Below are 26510 nucleotides of genomic sequence, written 5' to 3'. Positions count from 1 at the left end.
GAGGGTTATTAAAGTGTGAATTAAGTAACTATTATTTTAGGTTATTTTTCTTTAATATTTTTTTAATACTGTACAGGGTTGCCACACACTCAGGGAACTCAGGGAATCTCAGGGAATTTTCAAACTGTAGAAAATCTCAGGGAAATTCAGGGAATCTCAGGAAAACTCAGGGAATTTTGGCATTTTTCTTTTAACTCAGGGAAACTCAGGGAAGTTTTGATTTTTTCTCTAAATTTCAGGGAAGTTTTTGAAAATCTCAGGGAATTTTTTTTCTAGATCTAGAATGAGGTTTAGTTAATCCAGTTTCAATATTTTGTTCAAAAGTAATAATTTTTATTATTTAAGTGGTTATTTAGAATTTTTTTAGCCTTGCGGCTAGTTCTTCAATATTCTTAGTATTAACATTGTAGTTTTTTTAAGTTTTAAATTTATATTTACTTAAGTAAAATCAAACAGTTTAAAGAAATTAAAGTTGTTGTTAACTATTCATTGAAAAGTTCTAATAAACTTATTTTTAGTTACTTATGTAGTTTAAAAAACACAATGTTGTACTATTAGTTCTTATTTTTTAAATAATAAAGTTATTTGTTATTTGTTTACAACTACTTGTTTTCAGTAAAAAAAATTAAAATAAATACAGATTAGTGTTGTATTAATTGTGCAAAAATTTGGTTTTTAATTTTTAATTGGTTTAAACCTTTTAAAATTGAGTTTTTTAAAACAGTTTTTTTCATAAATTTAATGCAGAAGCATACACATACAACCTTCCTTTTATTATTAAAGCAGAAAAATGAGAATGAGGTATTAATAATTTGTGTTAGAAGAGAAAATTTTTTTTTAAGATTTGAAAAATACTCAGGGAAACTCAGGGAAATTTAAGGTTACTCAGGGAAGATTTTTTGGCTCAAAGAGTGGCAACCCTGACTGTATATTAATTATTAAAAACTATTTTAAAACTTGGTAAAACATAGTTTGTAAAAATATAGAACTGTTGTAAACGTTTATCTATTTTAAATGTATAAGGAACAAAAGGCACCATCATCCAGAGTTTGTAAAAAGATTAATTTAGATGGTAAAAAAGTAAGTGCATTTATATTTGTTAACCCTTGTTTTAACCATAGTTACTAAGTTTTTCTATTTATTTCAATTTGTTTTATTTTTTAGTTGGTTTTGATTTTGTCAAAAAAGTATTTTTGATAATGGATGCATATGTTTTGTCTTTCGCTTTTCTTGTTTAGTGTTACTTTCTTATCTGATTTTTCGATTTCTATTTTTTCTCTTTTTTTTTAATTTTTTAATTTTTTTTTTAAGTTACAAAGTTTGCAGCCGAATTTAGTATTGAATTTTAATTTTGAATTAATATTAAACAGGACAAAATCAAAATTCGCTACTAAATTTGGCTGCAAACTTTATAACTTAGAAAAAATAGAAATTGAAAAATCGGATAAGAACGTAACACTAAACAAGAAAAGCAAAAGACAAAACATATGCATCCATTATCAAAAATACTTTTTTAACAAAATTAAAACCAACTAAATATTAAAACAAAATAAAATCAAAGCGGCAAACACGAGTATTTTAGAACATCTTTCCCAACAGTCTAAAATATTTTTTCTAATAGCTTTAAACATTTTTCCAAAATAACCTTTCTAAACTTTCCTAAAAGCATTAATTAACATTCACAGCGTATTATTTCAAATTCAGCTAATCGTACAATAAACTGTACCATTACTACGTCACAATTATTATAAAAATTTTAAAATTGAAATTTCTGTTCACTATTATAATAAACTGTAACTTACTGACAATCAAACAGCTGTATAAATTATAGTTTTTATATAACTAGATAAATAAATAAATATATATATATATGTATTTAAGGTTTTATATGCCTAGTGTCAAATATAATATATAAATCAACAGTAACATCAAATATAAAAACAAAGCAGTATATAGGATCCACAGGAAATACTTTTAAACAAAGATACAGAAACCACAAATCATCATTCAACAATATTAACAAAAGACACGATAGAACTAGCAAACTACATATGGAATTTAAAAGATAACAATACAGACTACAAAATTAAATGGGAAATATTAAACAGGACAAAATCAAAATTCAATACTAAATTTGGCTGCAAACTTTGTAACTTTAAAAAAAAAGAAATGGAAAAATCAGATAAGAACGTAACACTAAACAAGAAAAGCAAAAGACAAAACATATTTATCCATTATCAAAAATATTTTTTTTAACAAAATTAAAACCAACTAAATCATAAAACAAAATAAAATTTAAGCGGCAAACACAAGTACTTTAAACATTTTTCCAACAGTCTAAAAAATTTTCTAATAGCTTAAAACATTTTTCTAAAATAACCTTTCTAAACTTTTCTAAAATGCATAAATTAACAACTACAGCAAATTATTTCAAATTCAGCTAACTGTACAATAAACTGTAACATTACTACGTCACAATTATTATAAAATTTTCAAAATCTAAATTTCTATTTACTATTGTAATAAACTGTAGCTTACTGAGGAGTACATGAAATTTTATATTTTATGTATAAAACAGCTGTATAAATTATAGTTTTTATATAATTTGATAAATAAATAAATATATATATATTTGTCCTCACAACCGACGATTCTACTTTAAATAACTCTGTGTACTTTGCACTTATTTATTTCACAACATTTTCATATACAATCACAAACAATATGTTTAATACTACATGTTTTAAAGCTGAAAAACTTATTGATTAATTTGTTAAATTTATTAGACATAATATTTCTGCACAACTTAATTTATGTTTCATTAAAAAAAAACTTGCCTATTCTTAGAGCTTTTTTTAGGTTAGTATATGCTTTTATTAAATTTGTAGTTTTTGTAGACAATTTTATATTTTTATGTTTTTATTCCAAACTTTGTTTTTAAACCATAAAATTCGTTTATAGTTACTACTCACATAAATATTATACATAGTTATGCATGATTTTTTTCTAATGTGTGTTAATATTTTTAGACTCCGTAGATCTGTTCTTAAATTTTTTTGAGAGCAGTGAAAGGCCGTTAGTCGGAATAAAGTTTCGACACAAAAACATCTGTGATATATATATATATAGTATTGATGTTTTATTTTTTAATTCTAAAATGCCTAGCTAAACAAGAGTGCGTGACCAAATGAGTGCGTAGATTTGCAATAAGTGACTATACAATTTTTTTTGAGGTTTTAGTGGTGCTTAGTCCTTTTGGGAAGTGAAAGGCTGATCTTTGAAATGCATTATCACCTCTTTGAAAGCTGGAATCAAAATAATATAATTGTAAAGATCTGTGTTTATTTTAACCTTTTGCTGAACATTTAACCTTTTCCTGAACAACAATCAGAAATGATTCTAAGATTTAGAGACTGCAGTCCAGACAATGAGTGAAAACCGTTTTTGTCAGCAGTAGACTCTTTGCAAGGACTCATCTATGAGTGATGAAAACTGAGCACACAATATCTCACTCTAATTTTTAAGAAAACATTTTATTTTTTTATTTAAAAAATTTTGTTGCCTTATATTTTTCTAAACAGTTCAATGGAGAGACATTTCCTAAAAGTTAAAGGTTATTATCTCAAAAAAACGTAGGAGGAGATGGATTTTTAACAATTTCTAGCTATTTGCAATTTTAGTTTTCTCCTTCCATTAAGAACCTATTGAACTCTAAAAATTTGACTGGCTATATCTAAAAAGTTATTTTGAATATCAAAAATCTGTAAAGTGCAATTTGTAGCTTAGTTAAAACGAATTAAGATCAAATTCTGAAAAAGAGTCATTTAGCCTCCTATGCCCATAAACATCTTATTTTACCTAAAAATGCATAACCTTCCACTCCTAATATTGCTGTAAGATGTACTGAGATCCTTAAATATTTATCTTAAATGGTAATTTTGAAAAGATAAATAGCAAAATAATAATTTATTAAGCAGTATTTTTTGTTTGTTTTAAATTACCTTTTATGGTCTGTGTAATTCAGAAAATTTAGTATCTATAATTACCTGATTTTTCTAAAACTAAAAAAAAAGTTATCAAACATTTTAAGAACTGCACCTAACTGGTTTCAATTAATAAAGTAACTTGTATAAACTAAAATATTTGAAAATACAAAAGTAGATATATATATATATATAAAGTAGTAACTTAGTGAAACTATTTCTATTTAAGTGATTTGATACGTTTTAAACATTAGAACCATTTTTTTTTATCTATAACAGAAATTAGCATTGTTCGTACAGCTTAGATCTTTATAGTTTATAAAACATGAAAATAAAAAATTTCCAACTTTCAAAAGCTTAATAGTTTCTGAACTGGCCCTACCCAAGCAATGAAGCTCATCTTTTGCTTCTTTTTTGTTCACTTACAGAAAAGTTAATTAGTGTTCTACCTGATCCAATTGCCTGATAGTGCCAAAGCTGGCCACAAATTGGTAAAATCTGGATCAAACTAAAGTTCATTAAGAAAAAAAACATTTAAAGCTTGTCCAAGCTGGATCTGCATTTCATAAAGTAGCTTTATCTGGTTTCGATTGGGCATTAATTGAGATTTAAGTTCTGGATCTAGCAAAGCCTATTGTCTGGCAGACTTATACCAGATCCGGAGTTTTAATTTTTATTAAGGTTTATTTGAAACCGGGTAGGACCATTTTATCAGACAAATATTACCTGGACTAGATACAAATGTTTTTACCAAATTAAATTTTTGTTTAATACATATCTTGCCAAGTTTTGGCCAGATCTAGCACTACATGGCGTTTTGATCCAGTTGAAAAATATTTAATATAGTACATTAAAATTATTTCATTAAAAATACTAAATTAAATTTCTACACTATAAATTTATACTTAAGTTCATGCAAGTTTTTTATTTATTTATTCATTTTAAATTATAAAAGTTGAACGACTTTTAAAGTAAAAAAGTCAGTAATATTTAAAACTATTTAAGTAAAATTTAGAATGAAAATAGTTTAAATTATTTATTAAAAAAACTTTGGTTAAAAAAGTTTATAAATTAATGTATAAAAAATTCACAGTATGTCCATAATGAAGAGTCTGCAATAAAAATTATCAGAGCTTTTGAAGATAAGACAATGATACACTTCAAAAAAAATTATTCTAAGAAATATGGTAAATTTAAATTACAAATTGTATTAAGATTTTATTTGAAATGATAAGTTAGTATTTGAAGGACTTGAAATAGTAAATTGAAATATAGTGTTAATAGATTATTTTTACTAATAAATAGTAAAGTTTTACTTAAAGCACTTATTATTTTTTATTTCAGTTTAAAACTGCTAAGTATTTGAGTATTAAAGAAATAATATAATATATTTAAGTATTTCAACTGCACACTAATCTTGCTAACTTGATTTAATTATTATTGTCAAATTATAAGTTTCATTGCTTTTGTTAAAAAAAAATATTAAAAATGTTTTATTTTATTTTAAGATACTCTCTTATCAAGTCTTGTAAGAATTTTTTCTACTGAAAGTAAAGTAGAAAATATGGTTATTAGGAAAATTTCAAAAGTTTTTCTCATTTATGAGTTTGCTTTTAAGTTTTTAGTTAGTAAAATTAACAAAAATATCTTTACCAGTATTTGTTTACTTAAACATTTTCATTATGTATTTTGTATATGTTAAAAATGATAGTTAACTAAAAATAAGGTTTAAATTTCCTATACTTATAACTATTTATGAGTTTTATGTAAAAAACGTTTGCTAAATTTAAAATCATAATATTTTTTTTAGTATTGTGTTCAAACATCATGATTTAAAATATTATTTTTCAATGTTTAAAATTGCTGTTCAATATCACGTTTATACAGTTTTTTAGTACCACTAAATATTAAAATTTTGAAAAGATAAATAGCAAAATAATAATTTATTAAGCAGTATTTTTTGTTTGTTTTAAATTACCTTTTATGGTCTGTGTAATTAAGAAAATTTAGTATCTATAATTACCTGATTTTTTTAAAACTAAAAAAAATAGTTATTAAAAATTTTAAGAATTGCACCTAACTGGTTTCACTTAATAAAGTAACTTGTATAAACTAAAATATTTGAAAATACAAAAGTAGATATATATATATATATATATATAAAATATAAAAACAAATTATACAGTAATCTTCCTTTATTCTACCAACATATGTTTCTGTGTGTCAACGAATCAACACACTTTAACTGGGTTGTTAATAGGAAAGATAACTGAGTTACCTTTCCTATTAACAACCCAGTTAAAGTGTGTTGATTCGTTGACACACAGAAACATATGTTGGTAGAATAAAGGAAGATTACTGTATAATTTGTTTTTATTTATATTCCAGTGAAGTTACTTTACTAGGATCTTTTATTAGCAAACAATTAAAACTATATTTTGAACAGTTATATATAAAATAGTAACTAAGTGAAATTATTTCTATTTAAGTGATTTGATACGTTTTAAACATTAGAACCATTAGAAACATTAGAAACAGTTTTTTATCTATAACAGAAATTAGCATTGTTCGTACAGCTTAGATCTTTATAGTTTATAAAACATGAAAATAGAAAGCTAACTATATAATAATTAACATTATGTATAATATATAATATAAAGAATAATAGTTTAAAAAAGTTTATTTTATATAAAATTATGGTTATTTAAAAAAAAACTATTAACAGATTTTATCTAACTGCCTTTAATGAATAAAGTTAGTTGGTTTTTGTCATGTGTTTATTTTATATACTTTTAACTTTTGAGATTACAATTAATGTTCTCAATTTGAGATCAAGGAAAATTAATAAAACTTTAAAATTTAAAATTTTTGCAAAGCAATGTTTCACTTTTTTAAACAATTTCTTCATAAAAAAATTAAAGATTCTGAATCTATATATGTTTATTTGGCAGATAAGCATCAGACTTTGGTTTATAACAAAACATCTTCAATGTATCTTCTTCAATAGGAATATAAATTGTAATCAAAAATTTAAACGTTTTTAAGAAACTGTTCATAGTTTTTTATTTAGTTTAGGTTTGTTATTAAGAATAATCAGTTTTGTCTTACATTTTTATTTATTAAATAAGTTTACGCTAATAGAAATTAAAATTTTACAATTTTTCAACTTATTCATCTTCTCTTATTCTTTGACTAGTCGTTGTTATAGTTTTTATTTAGTGTTAAATATATTTTTACTCACATGAAAGTAGTCAAACTTATGAAACATTTTCTTGCAGCTTTGTATAAATTTATTGATTTGTTGTTATATTAACAGTACAAACAATATAAAAATGCTTGTATGGCTGACAGTGATTATTTATTGGTTTGTGTTTGTTAATGCTATTTATTTTAAATATTATATTATACAAAAAATAAATTAACGATGGTTTAAAAATCTACCAGTTTATTGCACGTTTTCTTCAAATTAATTTCGGACAACCGTCCTTCATCAGTGAAACTTTAAAACTAGTAGAACTAAACACATTCATGCAACAAAAAAATGAATAAAAGTTAAAAAATATATTATGACGTAGTAGTTCAAAACTGTGTATAAAACTAAAATTTTAAAAGCTAGACGATTTTTACATTGTAATAATATTTTTGTAAGTAAAAGTAAATCCAAATGAAATGAATATAAAAACAAACACTTTACCAATATAAACTTCAAATTAAAACTATCTTAGTAAGGAACTGTTTGATGTTAGTTATTGTTAATAAATAGTTACTGCTATCGGCGAAATATAAATAAAAATAAAAACTTTTCCCAAACAATACTTAAAGTAATTATAAAAACTTTTATTAATAACAAGCTATATCTTACAAACTTTTTATCTTAAAGAAATAGTTTAATCCCTGAATAAAAATAACTATTTTGAAACGAAACTTAAATCTAAAGAAGATAATAATACAAAAATTATATAAAGAATTAAATTAACTTGTTTCAGCAGCAAATTATTTTTTTCTAATATATTGTTTTTTAAGGTAAACATTTTATCAAATAAACAAACGGTTAAAAACTATTGTGAAACAAAAAATATTCTTTGTGAAACTATCTTATTAAAAACCGATTACTGTAAAATTATTGATTTTATAAGTTTGCTATTATCTATAAAAAGGCAGTATTGTTTTATTTATGTTTATACTTGCTTGTAATAAATTAACCCATTTACTCTCTAAATAATCTAAGTTCGTATGGTTGCTTGTTGAGTCTGTAAAAGTGATTGAATATGCTTCTTCAAAGGTTTTGTTCGATGTTGGATGCTTGTTGGCGTAGTGAAGTTTGAGTGCAGCTCGATCATTTGTCTCGCTGGTGGTCATGTTCTTCCAGTTATGTCTGTGAGAGCACCATCTTTGGGAAAAAGACGTAATTGTCTGTCCCACATAGTGCTCACCACAGATATTGCACTTTGCCGCATAAATCCCAAAATTTTTGCAATTCAAATTCTTTTTTAATTCAATTGTTTTACCACTTTTTGATTTTATTAAGTTAGTTTTTTTCACCATTCCGCCTACTCCCCCTCGGTTGCACAATAAGCATTTTCCACAAGGGTGAGATCCACCAATTGCTACACTATTTTCATAGGCTTGGATCTTATAGTTTGTTAATAGTGCCGCAATTGTTTGTGGACGTTTATATGCCACTAAAACATTCGGGTTTAGTTCTCTTTCTTTCTTAGTGAGTTTTAATAGTTTTGGAAAGTTTGTCGTCCAAACACTTATATTATCGTTAATTTCTCTTGCCTTCTTCATTGGAGGTCTAAACCGATCTTTCCATTCTACTGTGATATTAATCATATCCTCAACTAAAGCCTTACAGAAGCAAAATTTTAAACATTTATCTTTTAAAGACTTTATTGCTTCTAAGTAATCATTGTCACGTTCGCACAATCTTCTTAGTCTTATTGACTCTCCGAATACAATTGATTTAAGTTTTTTTAGTAGTTTTTTACATAAAACCCGCTTATTTCTGTCTTGTCAATGACATGGTTAACATCCAAAAACTCAAGTTCGTCACCATCATTTTTTGTAGATATTTGTCTGAAAACTAGCTTAAGATTGTGTTCTTCAAACGCACATTTCAATTGTCTTTTAACATTATCTGTAACATCTAATGTCTCAGACAAAAAGACAATATCATCAATGTAGCGTTTGAAGAGTTTTGTAGTTTTAATTGTAGTTGCAATAGGCATTATAACGTGGTGCAGTGCAATATTTGCAATTGACACTGAGTTGTTGTCACCAGTTATAATTCCTTTGGATTGTTTGTAGAAGGAATTGCCGTTTTTTACTACAATATTTTCAAGACAGAAAATTGTGAGGTCGATCATGATTTTTCTGATTTCTTGGGTGTAATTTGTGCATTTTTGGAGAGCATTTGAAATACTTGCTTTAATTAGTTCTCGACACAAGTTAGGGTACAAACCTTGAACGTCTGCAGCTACTAAGTAAAGAGTTTCATCTTTATTTTTTTTGTTGCTTAAATTATTTTTCCAGTTAGCTAATTCTTCTAAATATGTTTTACTATCCTTGCAATATTCATTAACATTATATTGACAAAATTTTTTTGAAATCGGTTTAAAAATTAATTCTAAAAAGGTGGTTACTTTTGTAGTGGTTATTTTACCTGCAGACTGTACTAGGCGTACGGGTATGTCAAGAACTCTTGTTTTGCTTATTTTAGAACTTTCAAGTTTGTGAGTTTTAAATAATGGGTAGGCGTAGGCTGGGTCATTACATTGAAAATTTTTTGCTAGTGTACCTTTGATTTTAGTGTAGATTCCGTTCTTAAATGTTACTCCGACTATGTGTTTTAGGATATTTTCATCTATGCAATTGAGTTTGTGTAAATTAATCATAAAATCTTTAACTTTATTACGTATATTTTCAAAATGTTTTTCAATGTTATTTGAGTTTAATGTGTCGATCTTTTCAAACGTTTTAAGTTCGCGATTCATTATAAGTTTGTAATCATAATGGTTTAAAACAATTAACTTTCCGTCTTTGTCTGATTTACAAATCACTATTTCTTTATTTTTAACTTTTGTATTTAAATCATATAAATTCTAAGTTTTGGATTCAAATTATTTCTTTTGAAATATTGTTTGTTTACTTGTTCTTCTAAATTTATTAGTTTACTTTTAGCCATATTACAATAAGTTTTAATTTTGTCGTCAAGTTGTACATTCAAAGGTCGATTGTACTTTTGTATTTTTAATTTAGTTGGTAAATTAATTTGCTGTTTTAAGGTTGTTTCGTTATCATTATTGTTGAAGACATTTTGCCACTCAACCGTTCTAATATGTTTCATAAGTCTTAACCATTCATTATCTTTCAGATTGTTATTCCACTTAGGGGTAGGTACAAAATTTAAACCATGTGATAGTAAAACTTTATGATCATTGTTTAAAACAATGTTCGATTTGTTAACAACTGTTGAGTTTGCTTGTTCTAAAATACATTTATCTAAAGTTAATTTCTTCATTCTTTTACGGTATTCATATCTTGCATAACTTTTTTTGTTTTTAGCTTTTTGTTTAGTTTTTCTATTGAGATTAATGATTTGACTTTTTTGTTTGTTAAAAAAAAAATTAAATTTTTGAATATAGTGTTTCTTATGTTTTTTTTGTAAACTTAGTTTACCTGCTGTATCTTCTGATAGTTTGTTTTCTTTTCTGATTGAAATATTGTATTGAAATATTATATTGAAAGAGTTTACTAGACCCGTAATTGTGACATACTCAAAGTCTGCTTCTGCATCAAGTTTAAACACTTTCATACAAAAAAAAGTTGACTTTTAATTTTAAGTTGATGAAGTTAATGGAAGAACAGTTCAAATTTTTTAGGTCCCTAAAACAATTGAACAATTTAAATATTTGTCTGCCATTGTACTTGATTAAAAATAAACAAGGTCTTTTACTTTACACAAAAAATTTTTAACAATTTTCATCAGTGTTTTACAATTGTTATAAGTTTAATATTTTCTTTATTTTGTAACAATTGTAACACACTGATGAAAATTGTTGAAATATATTTTTATTTAGTAAAAGACCTTGTTAATTTTTAATTAAACGATTATTTATTAATTTTAAAGTTTTACAAAAATGGTTAAATAACCTAAGACATTTTCTAGCTGATAGTTTTTACATAATTAAGCTTTTAAAAAGGTCTTTTTTATCCAGCGCCAACTAGATTGAGAAGGAATAATTTTTTTAAGTTCTTATTATGCTCACTTATTTAAATATAAATGTTGTGTAATTAAATCCTTGTAATCAAAGATAGACTTAGTTATAAATAAGTGTGAACCAGTGGCGTAGCGGTAGCGTGGTGTTTTGGTCAGGGGGTGCGCAATTTTTTTCTCAAAAAATCCCCTAAGTTGCAACTTTTGTAATTAGCTATAAAAATATCTTTTATAAGTAATATAATTGAAATAAATTCATTAAGTAAAATAACTTCAAAGCAACTGTTTTAAAAAATAGTTATTTATTACAAAATTAAACAATTAAAAAAAGTATAAACTTTATTAGAACTACTTATACTTATACAAATGTAAACTTACTTCAGGGTCAATTTTCTGGGAAATTTAAAAGATTATTAAAAATCCATCTTCTTCTTCATTTTTCAAGCAATCTTTATAAATTTTAGAAAATGATCCTTACTTTACAAAAAAAAATGTAATTTATGAATTTTGATAATTAAAATAAATAAAAATTTTATAAAAAAACTTTAAAATTTATTTTTATTTTTCATAAAAAATACATTGTTACTATAATTTTTTTAAATTCACAAGTATTGTTATTTTATTATTGTAAAAAGATTAAGCTGTTAAAGTTGGAAGAAGATTGCTTGAAAAATTTAGGAGGAGATAGATTTTAAACAAAATAGTCTTTCTCGCTGTTTTAGTTTTCCCTTCCCATAGGGAACCTATTATGCGGCCCAACTTTGACTAGTCATATCTCAAAAAATAATTCGAATTTTTTATAACAATAAAAAGCACCTTATTGCTTAAAAAAAATTTTATAATAAAGATCAACTTCTAATAAACATGGCTTACCCCCCCCCCCTTATGGCCTTAAACTACAAATAAATAGTCAACTAAGTATAACAGTTAATGCCTCTAAACATTTTCTCTGTGCATTTTCTAGATAATTTTCAATATCTATTTTATATAAACAAATAGAATTGTATTAAACTCAAAATAACTCATACTTTTAGTTTGTTGCAGCTTTTAATATACTATCTCTGTCTTTTATATAAAAATGTTAAATCTTCAGTATTAAAATTAAAAGTCTTAAATTTTTAATTTATTTGTAGAAAAAATCTAAAGAGCTAGTATTTTTGTTTTGTTTTAACTTATACATTTTTGGCTATATTACAATATAAAACTGTAAAAATATATCTTAACAAATGAAGAAAATCTGAAATATAAACAAAAATTAAAATTTCATACCACTTGAACTGCAGTCTTGAGTAATAGCAATATCTGGTGTTGGTCTGCTATTTTTCAATTCAAGTTTTTGAACTTCAGATAATTTTCTTATCTGACATATTTTTAGATTTGCAACATTCCATACAATACTACTTTGCATATTTTTTAAAAATAATAGTCTAAAAACAGATTTTTACTTTTTTTTTAGTATTATAACACAAATTTTCAAAAAACAACCAACTTTGAAGATATCAGGATGCCTTGCCACTCTTTGAGTCAAAATAACTGTCCTGAGTTAGTTTAAAAATATCATGTGTCATCATAGGCATTTTAAATTATTTTAAAGATATTTTTTATTGTTTTAAAACTAATAGAAACTAGGCTCTTAAAAAAAGTTTTTAAAACCACTAAATCTACCCTGAGTTAACAAAAAAACAAATATATCCTTAGTCAGCCTGAGCTTAAAAATACTTAATTTTATAAAATATTAAAAAAGTTATCCTGGTTTTAACTGAGTCATACTAAAGTTTTCCAAAACTTCATAGAATCTTGAGTTATCCTGAGTGTGTGGAAAGATTTTACTAAATGTTTCTGATACTAAACAAAAAGTTTAAAAGATAAATTTTTGAAGGTCAACCTTTTCCATGCTTTTAAAAATTCACAAGAAATATAGCTTTTCATTTATCTTGAAATCGGTTTTTCTATGATCTATAGGGAATAGCATTTTTTAAATACTACAAACAGTGGGTAGAAAATAAATACCATTAAAATTTGATTTAAAATTAAATAAATTTTAATTTGAAATTAATCAATTAAGTCTTTAAGACTAAATATTGATTGTAAAAAATCTGTTTTACAAGTTGCTATAATATTATTCATGATGTGACTGAAGAAATTTTAAAATAACTAGCTACAAAAATTGATTAATTTTTAAACTTTATGGCCGATAGAATAGCAAAGTTTGATTTGTTTGTTATCTTAATAAAAAAAGAAACTACTTTTAATAAGAATTTTAAGTTTAGGGTAACTTAAAGAACACTTTTTGTACAGTGAGATTAAAACTGCAATCACAGTATGAACTGTTTATTTATTATTTGTTTTATTTTTTTTTTGTTATTTATCTTTTAAATTATGTTGTTAATATTTTTTGTTCTTATTATCAATTTATTTTTATTTTATAAACAGTTATTAATTGCTATTTTTACTACTATTTGTTAATTCTTGAATCATTATCACTATAAAACAGGTTCAGCTTTATGGTTTGCTAACAAAATGTTATCATTTGTCCTTGTAGAAAATTCTCTCATAAGGTTATACTACTGCGGTGCACTAACTGGTTGCGTACTGTTTGAGTGTAAATTCTTATGAAGTTAATGAAGTTATAAATTTTTTCCTTATGGAGTTTTGCATCAACATTGGTGCACATTTGAAATTACGCACCGAATCAGTATACTGGGTGATTTCCCTAACTTGTCACTAATTGGTATTTGAAATTTCGTTTTACTTTTCAAATACTAGAAAAACTTAGTTGAAAACCGGCAAATTAATCAGAAAAAATAAACAATAAAGAGTAAAGATATTACATTTTTTTTTACTTCTTTTTTTTTTGGGTGGCACGCATGCGCCAGCGTCCCTCTCCACGCTACGCCCCTGGTGTGAACTATAAAAAATAAAGTTAAAGTAAATTAAAGTTTAAAAGATAATAAAGCTGAAGCACTATATTGAAAACTAAAAACGTTTTAATCTAATGATTACTATTAAACTAGTAATCATTGTTTAGTAGATATAGATTTTTTATTATTTAAATAAGGCTTTTAAACAGTAAAATGATTTAGAATGGTTATTTTTTGTAAATTTAAATGTTATGTTTTGTTATTGAAATAAATGTTAATAAAACATAATATTTTATATTTTGTACTTAAATTAAACTTTCATGCAGATCCTAAAAAGAGTAAAGTCAGATGGGATCTAAGAGATGGGTGTCCATATATTATTCTTTCTTCAACAGTATATTGTTGTGAGTATCATGGAGTTGATGATAAAGTAAACAGAAAGAGAAAGGTCAGAAATTCTAAAAATTTATTAAATAAAACTATTTATTGTTTTTATCCTTACTTTCTTAATTTAATCAGCGTTGCCAAACAACCTGGACTCCTGGAAAACCTGAATTTTGAAAATTTGTACAAAACAAATAACAGGATTACCAAAATACTTGGAATCCTGGAAAACCTGGAAATTGAGAAGTTAAAAAACAAATATAAAACTTTTAATAAAAATCACTATAAAACCTGGAAAAACCTGGAATTTTAAACTAGATAAAAACTTTTTGTCACCATCAAAAAATTTTTTATTAAAAAACACATTTAAAGAAGCTTTAAGATAAATTTTCAATGTTTTTATACTGATAAACACAGTTTTTTACCTTAAACTGAATGTTAAACTAAAAATAGACCCTAAAACATGTAATTTTAAAAACCTGGAAAAGTTTTTGAATACCTGGTGAAAATTTACCAAAAATATTTGGCAACCCTGAAATCAGGAAAAACTGTAAATTGATAAATTTTGAAAGAAATCTGGTATTTTAAGCTATTTTTACAAATAAAGTTAGAAAGTTTTGATTAGATACGAAAAGTCTTTCATAAAGATAATTATTTTTGTATCATTAATTTTTTTCGTTGAAATTAGTCTTAAAATAACTTTACAGTATCTTTTGAACGTTGTTAAGCTATTGAAGACAGTTTTATTATTAAAGTTAAATTTTATGCTAAAAATAGATCAAAAAACTTGTTTTTCTCAAAACTTGGATGAAATTTAGAAAACCAGGAAGAAATTATACTAACTTATTGTCTAACTTTTATTGCGTTACGCCGTTTCCCTGCAGAGCAATTCATCAGAAGCTAATAAAAGCTGAAAAACAAAAATATACACAGCGATGAATTAGAAAACAAAAGTACACATAAAAAATTAATCAATTATATTTAAAATAAGAGTTACCATTAACATACTGTTTACAAAAGTTAAATTAAATTAAAATCAAATATTGGTAAGTTTAGTTTTAGTAATCTATTAACTATACACTTTATATATTAAGCTTTGAAAAAGTGTAAATATTAGGATTTATAGGGGATTTTAAGAAAACAGAAATGGTCTTTTTACGAAAAGGTTGTAATTCAAAAACAAAAATATATACACAATAAAAACATAAATATAACGAAACAATAAGTAAAATAGAATAAAATTAACTAAGTTAATGCGGTTAAAAATAAACCAAAAAGTGTATCCTAGGTACAAAATATGTAACCTAGGGTAATGAGGGACTGCAAGACCAGTTCATTTTACTTATTAATGATTTTTCTTTGGTTAGCGTTTGCTATATACAGTCTTTCTAGGTTACATAGTGAGCACATAAAGTTTGGTTTGAATCTGATGTTGGTCTGTCTAAGTATTTTCCATTCAATTGTGTATTTTTCTTATTTTTCATGCAATTTCCATATGTAGTTGGCGAGTTGTGTACAGTTGGTGGGCTTCATCTTGTTGGGTTTAGGAAACGATGCTTTATGTTCGTATAGTCTGTTCTTGAAAGGTCTTCGGGTGGATCCAATATATGACATTTTTTAATTTTTATTAGATGAGACAATTGCTTTGTAGATACTTTTTCGGATTTACATTTGTTCATGACTGGACATTGTTTTTTGTTTTTGCAGTTGCATAGTTCTGACTCTGTTGGTGGTTTTTCGAGCAGCTTTTTATTGTGTCCACTTATGATTGCTTTTATGTTCGGGAACAACAATATGATATCTTTATGTAATTTCTGTTAAAGATTTTGTAGAGTTCAGTTTATTTCGGGAAGTGTTTGTCCAGCAGGTTTAGAAAAAGGCTTCCGAATTTTGTTTTCACTGATTCGCAAAAAGGTGGGTTGTAAAATATACACTTTCTTTTTCTGTTTTTTACTTAGGTGTTATCAATTGTCGGATTATATTCGAGCTTGTAATGGAAGTTGCTTTTGTTTAAAGCGTTTTGGTAAATTTGTTTTGTGTTATCAAATAATAGTTTGCTTTTTGTTAGTTTTGAAATTCTTTTATCTATCATTTTTGAGATATTTTTCTTAATCGTTCTAGGATGGTTCGAATCTTTGTCAATATAAATAGTTTTTGCGTTTGGTTTTATATATGGGCAATAGTCATCAGTTAGGAGATTTAAATGGATGTCTTTGAAGTTGGTAGAGGTTTCACCTGCGCTGATTGTAATATCGAATCCTATGTCTGATAGTTTTCTTGTTTTTTTGTTTTTTATTTTGCAAATATTACTCTTACTTATTTGTTTGATAATAGCAAGTCCATCATCTCTATAGAGTCCAATTGACTCAGTATTAATTATCGTAGACAAATTGTGTAATAGGTAATAACTACGAGGTCACATACTTCAGCGCCGTGAAATGAGCCCATAGGTACGTCGAAGTTGTCATTACTGTTGGTTTTTTCCACATAGTATTATCATAGAACATGACTGATTTGCATGTGTGCATAATTGTATCTATTTCAAATTCTGTGAACTTTGAATAAAAACCAGGAAGAAATTTACAAAAAACCTTTGGCAACCCTGTTTAATTCCTAAAGCAAGATACTTTCACTAGTTATATACTTTTGTTTTTTTATGTTTATAAATGTATGTAATGTTTTCTTTAATAAATGATAGATAATTAAGTTATGGCTTCCAAAAATATTGAAAATTAAACTGTTAAAGTATAAGTATAAGTCTGACAATAGGAATGAATTGAATGTATTATTACTATTTTTCTTAATTTTAAATTTCAAAGTACTATTCTGATATAGTGGATTAAAGTAAATGATTTCGATAGATACTTGGCAGCAGGAGCAAACTAAAATTTAAAAAAATCTATTATCAAAGATCTATTTTAAACAAACTTTATTAAGTCTAGTATTTAGTTATAGTCCAAACAATCTATTATGATTCTCTTTTAACATTTGTAAAAATTGAATTAACAAAATATAAGTCATAAAATACCATTTTTATATCAACTTTTAAATGCTTAAGTACTTTTTTTATAATCGTGCAACAAACAGTTTCCAAAAATTTGAGGTTTTTAGTATTAAAAAAAAATCAATATGTTTTTTCTTTTAATTTCCGAGAAAATTATTCACAGAAAAGTTTTCTTCCTATATTTGAATTAAAAAATTTTACAAAATTTTTTTTACCTTGAAATTTAATTAAAATGTTTTAAGTTTTTATAAAAAGTAGTAAATGGTTTATATTTTAGGCTTAATAATAATCATTCCAATGTTACTTTTTGTAAATTTTTAACTTTATAGTTAAAACTTCTAACCTTTGTGATATAACAGTTAAATTAGCATCATAACTCATAAAGGATTAAGTAAGGAATATTAAAAAAAAGTTATTTTAAGTATAACTATTTTTGTCTTGGGCCTAGCTTTCTGCCAAGTTTATGGCCGGAACTAGCCTGTCGGCCGTAGTTGTCTGTTATGGATTAGACCATAATACACTTTTGAATGATAGATACATTCAAAGTTAGAAAAAAGGTTTCCAAATAAATAAGTTATAGTATATTGTTAGAACTAAAATTAAATTGAGATGATTAGTTTTCAATGTTTTGTTATTTTTACTTAAGTTATGTTTTACCATTTTGTTTTTGTTAACTTCACAGTTTTTAATTTAAGGTATAGGTTTAGTTTTCTGCCTTGTAGCTAGCCCCTTGTTTCAATATAATATTTTACTTACTTTTTTATAGTACTGAAAGTAAGATTTACAGTATTTCAGCAAAAATTGAGAATTAAAAAATAGTATGTGATATAAAGTTAAATTGCTCCATAAAGTAAAATTTGAGTTTTTATCTTTAATTTAAAATTTAACTTTATACCACAAACTATTTTTTTGAGTATGTATTATAAAAAAGTCTTTTTTAGGGATAAATATGCTTAAAAAGCTTAAAAACATTTAGATTAAAAGTTGTAATGAAACTATCATTAATAAGCAGTACTAATACTTTAAGTCTAGGTAGGAGCATATTTTTGAATGTGAGTTATGAAAAAGCTCAACTTTATATGTTTTTAAAACTTTGTTTTCAATCTATTAATTGCATCGTGGGCCCAACCTTGCTCTAATATGATTAATAAATAAGTACTTCGGATTTAATAAAGCTATTTATCTTTTATGGGTAGCATGCTAGTCAGTTAATTAAATATTTCTGTACACTAACAGTTGTTTAAAAAGGTTAGTTAATCATTTATAAACAAGGAAAATTTTTACACTATTTTTTAACAGTTTAAGTTATTTAAGTAGTGTGTTTAAGTTAGAAAATCAAATAGCTATGTAAATACTTATTTAAACTTTAAAACTAAATTGTCTCAGGTTGATGATTTTAGTACAATAGAAACATCGAACAAAAAAGGATGCAAAGCCTGTATAAACACTTTAGAAGTGAAGATGTTTCCAGAGTTTAAGGTCAGTGATTGTTATTAAAAGTTAGTTTTGAGTTTATAATATTTATTAGTTTTTTTAATAAGTTTTCTAAACTATATTTTATATACTAAATACATAAACATAGTATATTATTATTAACATTAATGGATACTAACGTAGGTAGACATCTTTGATGTGGTAGCTAGAAAACGATCGAGTAAAAACTTGCGTGCAGTTCTTTCTAATCCTAATGAAAATGATCTTTCCAGGTACATGCAAGAAAACCGATGTTACATCAAGCTTCCTAATTTAACAGACCATAGCGGTCATGAAGTTTTACCAGTTGGTTCAATTTATTGTTTTATTTGAAAATAAATTTAAAACTCTTAAAATATTTGTGCTTAAATAACTTTGTTATTTTTATAGAAAAATCATTTAAAGATGCGTTGGACTAGTAAAAGTGATATTAAAATATTGTAATGATTTTGTTAATACGTTGATATTGAGACATTCCTAAGACTGTATATATAAATAAGACTAAAAAAGATATTAGCTTTGCGTATACTATGAGAGTATATTTTAACATGTTTTTAACTAATTTGTTCTGTACTTAAAAATACCAAGTATATAAGAAAATATTTTCTTAATGTTGTTTCTGACAAAGTAGTTATTATTTTTTTAAACTTAAATAAAATTTTAATCAATTTTAATAGTTTCTTAAAAAGCAATGTTTCTACCTATCAAGAATCCTTAAAACACTCCGTATAACCGCGGCTAGATTGTACATTTTGACCTAGTAGACAAACTCATAATAGTAATAATGTAATTCAATCTAGTCAACATATTTTTAAAAACTTTGTGAGAAATTGAGTTTTAACATATCTTGAACGAGTTCTTGAATCATTTTTATTTATACTATTTTGTAGTGTACATTTCTTTTTCTTTAATTAAGTATATTTCTACATTTACGCTTTTTATATACATATATATTGAAATTTTTTATTTAATACTTTAAATAAGATTTAGTTGAGCTTTTATTAAAATAAAATTCTAGAATAAAATATTTTACCTAGTGGTACATAGATTTTGTAGATACTTATACAATATTTTAGTTTATATTTAAAGTTAAAACTATGTCTAAATATGTCTTCAATCAGTAGTTTTAGTTCTTTGTAATCACTTTTAGAATGAAATATGGTACTGTTGTTTAAAGATAAAAATAAACATGTAGACTACCAGTACTGGATAAAAAATATTTAATATTTATTGTTACGCATTTCGAGGTATTGACCTTTTTACAGATGTATATTGTATGGCGTTTTGTACACATAGAATGTGCAAACATATATTTAAAGCCTGAAAAAAAATTATATAGCAGCTTTTAATAAGAAAAAAACGAAATTCAAGCTTAAAAAAAATAAGCTCACACTAACTCAAAATAGTTTTTTGTCTGAGTTAGTAGCAACCATGTTATACAATCTTGTACTTTTATAGTTTTGTTTATTAAAAACAAAAGTTAAATGATACAGATGGTGGATTTTCAGACGATTGATCCACAAAAAGTTTTACACAAAATATATGAGTTATACAAAACAAAAAGAATTAACCCTAAAATCATTGTGAATGCTATGAAAGAATATGTAAAAGAAGCATGTAATGATGAGAAATTAAGAGATCAGTTAGTTTATACTTTGTAAATTGTTATTGTTGTTATAACTAATCATTTTAAGTGAAGCAGAGTATCCATGTTTAAATATTTTCCTAATTTAACCTAGCAATATTAGGTTGTAATTGATATAGTATTTTCTATAAATTTAATTAATTACTAAAGTTTTATAGTTATCGAGTTTATTCTATAAAATAACATAGAAATTTAGTATAAATTTTGCCAATATTTTCCCAAAACAGTTTTTTAGACAAATAAAAAAATTTAATCAAATTTTAAAGGCAAGTTGATGAAAATCAAATGCATAATGTCAAGTTATGCTTCGATGAAAACGATTTTGAAGATATTTTACAACCTTATTTCAATACTACGTCTCAAATATTGACTTGGTCCTTAGAACTAAGTGATAATAATCTGGGATTTTTCGCAAAACTTTCAGAAGTTCCAGTTGATAATACTTTGAAAAAGTTTTGCAAGGTTCGCATTAAAAAAAATACATACCCAACTCAACTTTTTTAATAGTTTAAGCTTTTTAAAATTATATTTATTGTTTTATAAGCAAAAGGGTTGATCATGCCAATTTGATCATTAGACCACAAGTTTCGGTAGACTGAGACCGGTCTACCGAAACTTGTGGTCTGATGATCGAATTGGCATGATCAATCCTTTTGTTAAATTTGAGCTTGTCTCACGGCAAACGAAAGTCCGGACTTCTGTTCTGCAGACTTTCGCCGATGTTTTTTGTTGATTGTTTTATAAGCTGAATTTATTTAAAATAAAAGTAATCTAAAATATGTTAAATATTGTTTATACAGTCTAAATATTAATGTTTGTATGGTTTTAGTCTTGATTTAATAAAAATTTCATAGCTAAAGTGAGATTAGTTGTCATTAACTTGAACATGTATTATGCTATTTACGTTATAAATGTACCAATGCAATTTTTAAGTCAGATCTCTATTTTAATGTAATTTTATGAAATTGTAAACCACAGGTGAATTTCGGAACAGACGATAGTTTTCCATCATGCAACGACAAAAACTGCACGTTTAACGACACGCTTGTACCTTGTAAACACATGCTGTCATTGATGTGTTTAAAAGAATATACATACAAAATTACATTAGCATTAGTAAAAAAATATTTTTCCACATGGTATCTATCTCTCCTAAAAATTTGTCACCCCAGGTCAAAAAAGTATTTAAAAGAGCAAGTAAGAAAGGCAAAAATAAAAAAAGTTACAGAAAAATTAACAAAATTGTCTGCAAGGTAGGTTTAATGAGTTTTTAATGTTAAAGTTTTCACCGAATAAAATTTTAACAAATCTAATTTATAAACTGACGAACGGTTAAAATATTAGTAAGTATATAATGACTAAGAAGCTAGAAATTTTTTTTAAATCTGTGATAAAAATGCTTAAAATTTAAACCTTTATAACAAAACTTTATAACAAATAACTTATATTTTTCGTAAACAAATGCTGTTTATTTATTTTAATATTGCTGAATAAGTATTACTTATTACATTATTTGTTTTCTATTTTGTATTTTTTTTACTTTAGAAAAGATCTCTATTGCATTCAATTTTTATTTTGATGGTAAAACTACTTAAAAGTTATGTTTATGAATCAAATTCGTATAATCTTCTAACTAAATACAAAGCTAAGCACTTAAGATAAATCTTTCTAAAAAAACTTAAAATTTGTTTGATAATTTAATTATTTTATAAATACATCAATTTCATAATCACCGTTAATTACAAAAAGTGAATTTAAATTATAAAATACTACAATTGTTTGTAAAGTTATATTTAAATTTCTCAGTCTTATAAAAAAAAAATTCTTTGTAATACTACGGAAATTTTTTTTTAGCTGTATGGCAATTGTTTTCACTTAATGTCAGTCCTGCTTTTAGCATTTTTACAGTAACATATAAATAATTATAAGCCTAAGTAAAAATGAATTATGAAAGAGGTTCAAACTTTACTTAAGCCTTGTATATAAACTATTGCCGACATAAACCTAATTTAGGTGACTAATGATTGTTTTTAGTTCAAAAAGTAGCTAACCTGTTTATAGTAAAAATATGTTTATATTTATTTAAATATTAGATTTAAATAATACTTAAAAAAATAAATTTACAACAGGTTTGAAGAAAATTATTATATGATGGACGTTTCTCTTTTAGATTCATTTATTGAATCGTTAGCTGGAATAAGGAATACAATAAATAGAAGCTCAAAAAACAAATTTTCAAACTACAGCCAAATTGAGGGTTTTTTTCCAACAAACAAGATCATGCCGCTTAATTTAGTTTGTAAAAGTCGAATAAAGGTCACTCCACCAGCAACTTGTGTAAGTGCGTTAGATGAGCGGAAGAGTATTACTTACCAAAACTTTTATGGAAGCTACAATGTACAAACTTCATTGACTTTACTTAAACTTAAAAGTATAGAGCGAGAATTATTGCAGAAAGAATTGCAGTTGGTACGAAAAATTGACAAATCGTTTGTTGAAGGTTTCGTGCATGAAGACATCATAAACTGCTACTTAAAAGTTTTATGTGACTGCTTTTCCGACTTGTTTTACGTAGTTTCAAATTACAACTTGCACACAAACTTTGTTTTGGAAGACAGAGATTTCGCAGGCAAGAGGTTGATATTCATACCCGTTTTTCAGCAAGCCATGATTCTCGTTGTTGCTGATATGACATCCAGCCAACTGCTCATTTTAAACCCTCTGCGTGAAATGGAAAACCACGAAGTATTTTCCGTCAAAGGAGAAATTAGCTGCTTGAGTGAGAGGTTTTACAATTTCCATCCGACGCAAATAGACCGCAAAATGCATCAAAGCCGAGACCTTCCGTCGTGCATCAGGCTCGGAAAAGAAACGAGATACTGCAGCGTGATGATCTGCGTTTACGCTCGCATTTTCGCTGAATCAATAAACGTCAACCTTTCGCTACTCGACCTCGACCCGATTGACATGGACGCGTGTCGAATTCACGTTTACGACGCGGTTGCCGGTCACTGCTTTGATGATCCCCTGTCGCAGAGAGATCACTGCCGAAACTGTAAGCTGTCGTGCGAGGAAACTAAACATTTATCGAAAATCCAATGCAGCAGGTGCTCGCAAACGTTTCACATGTCTTGCTTGGACAGTCAGCCTTATGCTAACAATTTTAAATTTGTGTGTCCGCCTTTGAGAACAGCTTTATATCAGCAGCAATTGCAATGTTAACTTTCTTACGTATTTGTAAAAAAAATGGTGAACAATTTTTTATACGTTTACTTCTCAATACTTTTATCGAACTAGGCAATACTTTCTAATAAATTTTATTACTGTATCATTCTTAATTATAGTTCGTATTGTCGTGTGAAGAGTTTTAGTATAAGATTTTAACTATTTTATGTTCCATTTAAAGAAATAAGTTTTTAATGTTAATATAATATTTGTGCTAAGTAATATTTAATAAAAATAAAATAATAAGAATATAATATGACAAGTGACATTAATGAAGAACAAAAACGTGAAATAAAGAATAGTGTTTACACAGGACTTGCCTGGTGTCTGTTGCATGTTTGTTTGTTAGCTACTGCTTCCACTCTGGTAAAGTTCTCACAAGTTCCTGCTGAATTCAAACTCTTCATTAGAAGCTGCGTACAGTTTTTCTGTCTTCTACCAATTATCACTCGTGAAATTAAGAAAAATGAATTGGATGTTTTTGATCGTGAGAAAATAAAAGTTTTGCTCATAAGAGGAACTCTCGGACCTTTAGGATCGATAGCGTTGTATAATGCTTTGGATAGAATTTCGTTAGGCGATGCTGTTTCAATAACTTTCACGAATGCAGTTTTTGCAGGAATTTTCGGAAAGTTGTTTTTGAACGAGAAGTACACACTTCTAGACTTTTTTTTTGCAACTGTTTCATTCGCTGGCGTCGTTTTAATCTCTAAACCATCATTTATTTTTGGCCAGGATGAAAAAAATTATGAGGGTTATGAGCTTGTAGGTGTTGGTCTTGCTCTGATCAATGCCATTGCTATTTCATTAGTAATGATTGCCATTCGCAGTCTTGGAAAAGTGAACCCTGTTTTAAATGTGTTTTACTTTAGTTTTTGCGGAAGCATAATAGGTGGTGTTTGGGCTTTCTTAATGAACCAATTTTATGTTCCTTGTATGAGCGAGCTCGTTTGTGTGTTTGCAATAGGGTTAGTGGCTCTAGGTTCTCAGATTGCTATAACTAAAGCGTTGCAGACGGAGAAAGCAAGCACTGTTGCAATTTTTAGGTCCATGCAATTGATCCTAGTATTTGTTATACAAGTAAGTTAAATTTTAATTTTTTTGTTTGCGTTAAATACTTAAAAAAGTGTTTTATACTAATCAACACGGTATATAAACATTAAGTAATTTTTAATTCTAAACAACCTAGTTGCATAACAATTTTAGTCTAGTGAAAATCAAATTAAATGTTTTAAACAACGCTTTTAAAAAGATTAATTTGAAAAGTCACTAAAAACTACTAAAAAAATAGTTTTGCCGCTGTAGCTCAAACTAATGACTCATTTTAATTTGTTAGTTAATTTATTAACTAGTTAAATCGATTGATTAATTACTTAATTGATTAGTTAATTTAGCTCAGTTTGAAATTATAATAATAAAGTTTTTTTAAGTATGTTTCATCAAATTTTCTATGATTTTCAAAAATATAGAAACAATTTTTATAATTTTTTTGGTGCCCCCAATTTTTCTGAATCCACTTATTATTTTGTGTTTTAAAAATTGTACTTAAATCCAAGACTTACAATCAAAGCTTGCTAAAAACTAGCTACCATTATAAATAAACATATATTATCTATATAAGCCAACGATTATTAGTTTTACAAGCTGTTCACTAAAAATCTTGAGTCTTCATTTTTAATCTTCTCATATGCAATATTGCCTCCTTTAGGAAACTCTTCCATAGAGATAACATAAAAGTTTTAGGATTTGAATAGATTTTATAAGCATATAAATATGTTATATATAACATTTTAACTTAAAAAGACTTTCTTAGGTTATTTTCAAAACTCAGTGATGAAGAAATGTTTGTAAAATAAAATTGAAAGCAAATGTTGTTTTTTGATATTGACAACTTAAAAATTTAGTTAAATGCATTAGTTTTTTATCTTGACACTTTTATAGATCATGTACAAAATGATAAAAAAAGTTAATATGTAGAATCATCTGCATTGAAAATTATATTTAATTATTAAAAAAAAAAAACACCATTAGAACTTTTATACAAAACTAAAACATAATAAAAATTATTCATTTTTTGATTGATAAGCTTTTAAAGGTTTATCATTTTTTTCTTATTTACTCTTCTGTATTTTGTTTCATTCTAGCTTAAAATTATTTTGCTTGTTAAAATTATTTCTTTACAGATCATTTTATTCGATGACTTTCCAAATACTTTGACTATTTTTGGTGCAATTTTACTGCTTTCTAGTGTTCTAGGATTAACTATTCGAAAGTTTTACCTAGAAAACAGTAAAAAAGAATAACATTATTGTTTGTAAACTATTTATACTGTTCAAGTTTATCTACTGTGCAATCATTTGGTTTTGTATGCTTTAAACTAATAGTGTTGATTATTCTAATAACACCATTTAAAGAAAAAAGTGTTTTATTTATGTTGTAAAATTATCTTAAATTAGAAATCTGCAAGAACACACTACATTATGAGTATATTTCACAAAAAAAGGTATACATCATTGATTAAAATAAAAATTTCAAATAATTTTTAATAAGTTTTGTTAATTTCTTTAAACATAGTTTTTTTCCTGAATAAATACTCATTTTTTAGGTTTTTAGATCGATTATTAGTATTTAAGTAGTAAAGTTTCACAGTAGTGATGTTTGATAAAAAAAAATCTTTCTAATTACTAAAATTGTTAAAATTTTAGATTGTTTATCA

At 25.7% G+C, this 26510-nt stretch overlaps 3 protein-coding genes across 4 annotated transcripts; 2 read left to right on the top strand and 1 right to left on the bottom strand.

The window, feature by feature from the left end:
- Positions 1 to 985: 985 nt before the first annotated feature.
- LOC145831298 (uncharacterized) lies at positions 986 to 24225 on the top strand. Of its 2 annotated transcripts, XM_082938498.1 has the most exons (10): positions 986 to 1080; positions 5077 to 5170; positions 14390 to 14511; positions 18838 to 18930; positions 19069 to 19230; positions 20418 to 20566; positions 20836 to 21031; positions 21548 to 21822; positions 22699 to 23818; positions 24108 to 24225. In XM_082938498.1, the coding sequence occupies exons 1-9, from the start codon at positions 1015 to 1017 to the stop codon at positions 23789 to 23791; spliced, it is 2250 nt and encodes a 749-aa protein (XP_082794624.1). In that variant the 5' UTR covers positions 986 to 1014; the 3' UTR covers positions 23792 to 23818; positions 24108 to 24225. The 2 variants fall into 2 exon arrangements, with proteins under 2 accessions (XP_082794624.1, XP_082794623.1); XM_082938497.1 differs by lacking the exon at positions 24108 to 24225 and having other exon boundaries at positions 22699 to 23897.
- On the bottom strand, positions 8127 to 9880 carry LOC145831622 (uncharacterized). Its single transcript, XM_082938930.1, has 2 exons — positions 9100 to 9880; positions 8127 to 8995 (listed from the first exon to the last, which is right to left on the bottom strand). Exons 1-2 carry the CDS (start codon positions 9878 to 9880, stop codon positions 8127 to 8129), a joined length of 1650 nt encoding a protein of 549 aa, XP_082795056.1.
- LOC145831300 (solute carrier family 35 member G1-like) lies at positions 24007 to 26136 on the top strand. The gene is made up of 2 exons (XM_082938499.1): positions 24007 to 24874; positions 25978 to 26136. Exons 1-2 carry the CDS (start codon positions 24050 to 24052, stop codon positions 26095 to 26097), a joined length of 945 nt encoding a protein of 314 aa, XP_082794625.1. The 5' UTR covers positions 24007 to 24049; the 3' UTR covers positions 26098 to 26136.
- The last annotated feature ends 374 nt before the right edge of the window (positions 26137 to 26510 follow it).

This window comes from Thalia democratica, chromosome 3 (assembly GCF_965202585.1).
Source record: "Thalia democratica chromosome 3, ktThaDemo2.hap1.1, whole genome shotgun sequence".
Taxonomy (NCBI): Eukaryota; Metazoa; Chordata; class Thaliacea; order Salpida; family Salpidae; genus Thalia; species Thalia democratica.
This window is presented reverse-complemented; position numbering and strand designations above follow the sequence as displayed.